Source organism: Berghia stephanieae, chromosome 6 (genome assembly GCF_034508935.2).
Source record: "Berghia stephanieae isolate SIO BIC M18660-M18661 chromosome 6, UCSD_Bste_1.3, whole genome shotgun sequence".
Classification (NCBI taxonomy): Eukaryota; Metazoa; Mollusca; class Gastropoda; order Nudibranchia; family Aeolidiidae; genus Berghia; species Berghia stephanieae.
In genome coordinates this window covers 4,030,118-4,037,617 of record NC_088365.1, presented here as the reverse complement: position 1 = coordinate 4,037,617, position 7,500 = coordinate 4,030,118, and the positions used below count along the sequence as shown (strand labels likewise).

Below are 7,500 nucleotides of genomic sequence, written 5' to 3'. Positions count from 1 at the left end.
AACATTTAGGACGGGACATGACGCCTGTTAGGCGATATTATAACGCTGTTAACGGTCAGGTACTCATTTTACACCTGAGTACGGTAAGAGAATGTGAGTAAAGAGCCTTCTCCAAGGACTCAACTATGCGCCGAGCGAGGCTCGAACCCAGGACCTTCCGATCCGAAAGCGAGTGTCATACCACTAGACCACATAGCCGCACTTAGCATATTATAGTTACTGTCTTGTGTTCCTCATACTTTTCATTGATCAGTTAACGGTCGGTCGGTCGTACTCTGGAAGTATTTTAAAAAATATCCAGAAAACTTGTATTTATAAAATATCGATCAATTTAAATTACCTTCATCTTGACAAAGGCTTTCAAACCTGGGACTAAAAAGGAAGCTCTCGCGAGGTCCAAGGTTTGGGAGTTTTGCCAAGGTGAGGGTCATTTAAATCGATCAAAATTTGAAGGACGAGTTTTCTGGCAAAACTTTTTTAATTTGTTGGGTTTTTTTTCTCTCCAGAGTATGGCGGTTAACTGATGGTTAACTCACTCAATGCTAGAGATTCGACTTTTTAAAATTGGATTGAGTAGTCTGATATCACGCCGCCCGGCAACGGCGGCCATCTTGGTTCTAAACAAAGAACATTATTACTTTTTATTCGTCATGCTGGCTAGAACTTTTCATATGCCTTGTGATCAGAATGTGTAAAAGTCAAAACATGATCAAATTTATGTGTTTTTTTCCCCTCTGGATACGCTTTTATGCTCGCCGGATATTTATATTTCACACCTGTGTCCGCCATTGTTCGGATAGTTTAGAGCCAGTGTTACTAAGTTACCATGCGCCATTAGGAAGGAAGTGACGTCATGACTGTTGAAGACTATTGGAAAAGATATATTAAAAATGAGCATGTGGATAGTTGTATTCAACTATCATTAGCATATAAAGACTAAAAAACTAAGCTTTGATACGTCTATGTTATAATGTCTCAGAAAAATGTAATAAATAGGTATGTGGGTAAAAGTAACTCGGGTAAACGTCGGATATAGTGGGTGTTAGGGTTGAACGAGTTAATCAATCTCTCACCTGCTCACACAGTCTCCTCGTCCTTGGCATGGATCATTCTGGCAAGGATCCTCTCGGGTGTCACAGTCAGGACCTTGAGGGAAATAAAAACATTCAACGAGTCTTATAGAAGATGCCAGTGTAAGAGTGTACTAGTGATAATATTATTGTTAATAATAATAATAGTAATTAGTAATAATAATAATAATAATAATAATAATAATAATAATAATAATAATAATAGTAATTAATAATAATAATAATAATAATAATAATAATAATAATAATAATAATAATAATAATAATAATAATAATAATAATAATAATAATCTTTATTGTCCAAATTAAAGGCAATTCATGTGAGGTAAACAATGCTCAGTTTGGTTCATGGTATGAACATCAACACATTTACAAATACAGACACAGCCATACACGAACATACACGCTTGCACATTGTTTCTACACGTGTATACAAAAGAAATGAGCGTACATACAAACACATATACATACATACATACATACATACATACATACATACATACATACATACATACATACATACATACATACATACATACATACATACATACATGCAGACATACATACAAACCAGCATATCATCGTATATGCATGCCTACATTCATTCATACATACATACATACATACATACATACATACATACATACATACATACATACATACATACATATATACATACACACAGACACAGACACAGACAGATAGAACGATACGATATATTTGCTGGGACAGCAGATAACCATATTATAAATATAGTGTCTTATATTAAGAAGAAGATGGCAATGATTGTGATGATGATGATGATGATGATGATGATGATGATGATGATGATGATGATGATGATGATGATGATGATGACTACGATAATGATGATGATGATGATGATGATGATGATGATGATGATGATGATGATGATGATGATGATGATGATGATGATAACGACGGCGGCAATGTCGATGATGATGATTCACGACACTGCTTCTCGTTATTTTCATTGGTTGTCTCATTTTTCCACAGAAGATTTGTTAATTAATTTTATGGCGGTTGGAATGAAGGTTGTCTTATGTCGATTTGTCCGACATTTTGCTTCTAGATACCGTCTTCCGGAGCGCAGAAGTTGGAATTTTTCGTTCAGCGGATGCCTCTTTTCGTTGATAATGTTAAAAGATTTCTTCTCAACTGCATTAATATAAGTTGTGTCAAGGCTTCTAAGGTCTGTGTTAATTATTTTTGAAGCCTCTCTGAGGGTTCTATGTAGTTTGGATTTTTCTTTTGTTCCACAGCTTCCATACCACGTTGTGATGCCAAACGAAACGATACTCAATATTAATGACTTGTAGATTTGTATCATGGTCTTTCTGTTCACATTGAAAGACCTTAATTTTCTGAGTATATACAAGCGCTGGTTACATTTTTTGATGACATTGTTGGTGTGCGATTCAAATCTTAGACTGTTATCTATAATTACACCAAGGTATTTAAACGTTTCAACAGTTTCAACCGCCTGATTGTTAATTTTTGTTATTTGTCTTGCTCTTTTTCCTATTTTTCTGTGATCAAACAGTTGTTCCTTTGTTTTTGTTACATTGAGCTCTAGACAGTTATCGGCACACCATTTGCTGAATTTACTAACTTGCTCAGTGTATTTAAATTCGGAGACGGAATCATTGAGCAGGCCGAGTATTGCGGTGTCATCAGCATACTTGATGAGTTGGCAGTTATCAAAGCTAGCCACACAATCGTTTGTATAGAGGATGTAAAGTAGAGGTGAGCTTACACACCCTTGTGGGCATCCGTTTGAAAGAGTTTTTACTGATGATATATTTGAGCCTACTCTGACATGTTGGGGGCGATCGATGAGAAAGTTGTTATACCAGTTGATGAGGTAATGGGGAAGGTTTAGAGCATGCAGTTTACTAATTAATATATTGGTTTTCATGGCATTAAAGGCAGACGAAAAATCGACGTATAGGATTCGGCAGTAGTTGGCGGGTGAAACATCCAAGTGATTTGATATTGAATGCATCACTGTGAGGAGTGCGTCTTCCACACTAAGATTTTGTTGGTAGGCAAACTGATATGGATCAAGTATGTGTTGGTCATATATAAATTGCAACAGCTCTCTTTTCAGAATCTTTTCCAGACATTTCATAATAATTGATGTTAAAGCAACAGGTCTATAATCATTCAGCTGAGTTGGTGGATTCTTTTTGGGTACTGGAATTATAGTCGATGTTTTCCATATAATTGGGATTTTCTGTTCATCTATTGAACGTTGGAAAATAGGCAAGAAAGGGACAGCTAGTTGGTTGTTACAGTTTGAAATGAGTTCCCCACTAAGTCCATCTGGACCTGGTGCTTTTTTCTTTTTACATAATTTAAGAACATTGATGACCGCCTCTTCTTCGATTTCTGGCGGAGGAGACGTATTTTTTGTTATGATATTAATTTTTGAAAGTACGTTGTCAATGGTGTCGAATCGACAGTAAAACTTATTTAATTCCTCGATATTCATATGTGTGTCATTGTTAAAATCTGTCTTTTTGTTGTTAACGCCACCCATTTCTTTAATCATCCTCCATATATTATTACTACTACTACACTACTACTACTACTACTACTACTACTACTACTACTACTACTACTACTACTACTACTACTACTACTACTACGACTACTACTACTACTACTACTACTACTACTACTACTACTACTACGACTACTACTACTACTACTACTACTACTACTACTACTACTACTACTACTACTTCTACTACCACGACTAAACTTCTGGATTGTTGAGCATTTTGTGGATTGACGTAAAACAAATCAACAGACCGCGCCTATTATAGTCCTATGTAAATGTTGCTTCTCAAAGCTCGAAGAAATAAATAACAATGTGAAATTGAATGTAACCTTCAATTTAATAAACGAAAACAGACAATGTGGACGTTTTGGGTTTCCCCTTCATCGACATAACAGGATGAATGAAAGACCACAGACTCATTCGTCTGTAGCGTTTCATTCATCCTGTTTTGTTGATAAAGGGGAAAACTGAAACTTCTGCATTATCTGTTTTCGTTCATTAAATTTAAAGTTACATTCAATTTCACACTGTTATCTATGATAGTCATAGCACTTTGCAATCGGTCTCAAGCAAACAGCAACACTTAACACGTAAGATGACCTCACTCAGGCCTTTTTATTATTATTTTTTTTTGCCAACCATCTTTATGAGTAATTCTCACTAAACTGTATTAACCAGACTATAAACGTTTAAGGTTACTCATAGTTATCTATTTTGGTCCGTTTATTTCCGGATGGCAATGTTGTGAGCTTCTTAGCCAAACTCAGACTATATACACGTTTAATGTTACACAAAGTTTTGTGTGTTGGAATTATGTACATCGATCTAGAGGGCAAATGCTGTGAGTATTTTACACTAAAGAATTGCATCAATAAGTTAACGAAAGGTCACTGGAAATTTATTGTTGCATACCTGTATATCCCTGGTCACAATTTTCACATTTGTAAGAGCCGATTGTGTCTGTGCATTCACCGTGCTCACATTTTCCCTGAGCACACTCATCAATATTTGTTGTGCAATCATTGCCTGTGTAGCCTGTAAGAACAAGGGGGGGGGGGGGGAGAGAATGAAAAATGACACCAATTAGTCTCTAACCGTAGCCATGGTTAACTTATAGCCTGACACTGACCAAAAATGACGTCAAGAGACAAGTCTTTGACCACAAAAGAAAACAAATTGTGAGTTATATTCAATAGTTCATCCGATGGAATAACTTGTTTCCTTGAGCTCTACTAACGACAACTCACTAGACGGTGCAAAAACCTAAAAAATGACGTCAAACTAAAAGTCTTGGTGGATTCTAGAGTAGCCATCGTTAAGTTATAGCCTGACACTGAAACCCAAAAAGACTGGCATTTTGACGTCATTTTTTGGTCAGTATCAGCGTAGCCATCGTTAAGTTATAGCCTGACACTGAAACCCAAAAAGACTGGCATTTTGACGTCATTATTTGGTTTTTGCACCGCCTAGTGAGTTGTCGTTAGTAGTGCTCATGGAAACAAGGGATCCCATTGGTTGAACTATTGAATTCAACTCACGATTTGTTTTCTTTTGTGGCAAAAGACTGGCATTTTGACGTCATTTTTTGGTCAGTGTCAGGTTATAAGTTAACGATAGCTACGCTCAGATCGTAGCCCAGGTTAACTTATAGAGGGAATGAAATTGACGCCACTCAGTTCTTTTTAAAAATTGTTCTTAGCCAGCCATTTTTATGAGTCGTTCTCACTAAACTATAACTGTTTAAGGTTACACATGATTTTGTGTGTTGATACGTCATATCCGGCTGGCAGATGTTATAAGTTTTTAAAAAATAAAACAAAGCATTTATAGATAGTATGCCCTTGACTAAAAAACTCACAACATTGTCATCCGGAAATATAACGGACCAACACACAAAACTCTTTGTAACCTTGAACGTTAATAGTCTGGATAATACAGTTATCTAAGTGAGACTTACCCATAAACGTGGATTGCAACAAACAACAACAAAGACTCGAGTGACGTCTGCTAATTCTATCTATAGATAGTTCGAAGATGACGTCACTCAGGTCTTTGTTATTGTTTTTTGCCATCCGCGTTTATGAGTAATGCTCACTGAAATGTATTAACCTGACTATAAACGTTCATGGATACACACAGTTTTTTTGTGTTGGTCATTTATACTTCCGGATGGCAATGTTATGAGCTTCCTAGCCAAGCGCATACTATCTATAGATCGCTCTCATTGGCAGGATATAGGTTGACTTGGCTAATAAGATTCAATAGTCTGACGTCACCTCCACCCAGCAAGAAAATCTGTACTTTTTATTCTTCATGCTGGCGAGAACTTTTTCACGTGTCATGTGATCAGAATGTATAAAAGTCAAAACATGATGAGATTTATAATGTTTTTCTCCTCTGGATACACTTTTATGCTCGTCGGAGAAATATCTCATAAGGTAGTCCGCCATTTAGTCCCGATAGTTCAGAACCAGTTACTAAGTTAGTATGCGTCATTATGAGGGAAGTGACGTCACGACTGTTGAAGCCTATTATGAGCAACCAGAAGTCCATACCGTCAATACATTTTTTCTCTCCAGTGCTGAGATCGCAGTAGTACTTATCAGACGAAGATGGCGGCGGACAGTAGACGTGACACCTGGAGCCGTAAGTATTGTCAGTGCAGTAGATACGGATGTTGAACCGAAGTCTGGAAAACGATGGGGAGAGTGGAATGGGGGTGGGATGGGGGGTGTAAGGGATTGTGTTTTTTTTAAATTAATTATTGGAAGGGGGTGATAGAATATTGATGTTTATGGTGATGGTGATGATGATGATGATGATGATGATGATGATGATGATGATGATGATGATGATGATAATGAATGAAAAATAAAAGAAAAAAAATCCCTCAAAATCATTCCTCAAGGCAGGATGTTTGTTTGTTCTTTGCTTTTTTGTTTGTTTGTTTGTTTGTTTTTGTTTTTTATTTTGTTTTGTTTTGTTTTTTGTTTTTTGTTTTTGCATTTTCTTTCCTACTTTATCTGGCACTGATTCATACACACCTTTTGTGCTTTCTCCCTATTATCTCTCTCCTTGCCGATCCTTTTCAGTATTTTACCAAACTAGCAGGCTTACCAAGCAGAATTTTTTTTTTAAACTCAAGCAAATTCTCTTCAAAATAACTTTATGTTTATATTAATTAAACTAAGATCATTCTTCCAAGTTTGTGATGTACAAAATAAATGTCATGTATCGTAAGAAATGTGACGATTTTGCTGTAGGTGGTAAGGAGAGAGGGTTAAGGCAGAGAAGGCAAACCTTCTACTCTTTCGGCTCCAAGCTCCTTGGAAGTGTGTATGTAACCAGTCCTTTGGAGGACTAATAATGAATAGGTTACAGATTGAATCCATAAGGCGGTATATCTATTTTAGTATCAGGATGCTTTAGAAAGATCCTCAGGGTGACGAGGCGTAAAATAGCGGGATGGAAGATATTCATTGACCATCAGTATATTATATTTAGTATAAGAGGCTATCACTCTGAATGAATATACAATTGGATTCAGTAGTCTGATGTCACGCCGCCCGGCAACGGGCGAGTCATCTTGGTTATAAACAAAGAAAAATCCTTAATTTATATTCTTCATGCTGGCTAGACTTTCATATGCCTTGTGATCAGAATGTGTTAAAAAGTCAAAACATGATCAAATTTATGTTTTTTTTTCCCCCTCTGGATACGCTTTTATGCTCGCCGGAGATTATTTCGTACGGGCGTTCGCCGTTGTTCCGAAAGTTTAGAGCCAGGGTTACTAGGTCATTAGGAAGGAAGTGACGTTACGAC

At 36.6% G+C, this 7,500-nt stretch overlaps 1 protein-coding gene across 1 annotated transcript in view; it reads right to left on the bottom strand.

The window, feature by feature from the left end:
• LOC144974359 (uncharacterized) overlaps positions 1-7,500 on the bottom strand; it is a gene marked incomplete in the record, with an annotated part of 68,097 nt that overhangs the window by 39,463 nt on the left and 21,134 nt on the right. The window contains 3 exon segments of the mRNA XM_078917176.1: positions 1,074-1,146; positions 4,591-4,713; positions 6,234-6,367. Coding sequence (XP_078773302.1) covers positions 1,074-1,146; positions 4,591-4,713; positions 6,234-6,367 — 330 coding nt within the window.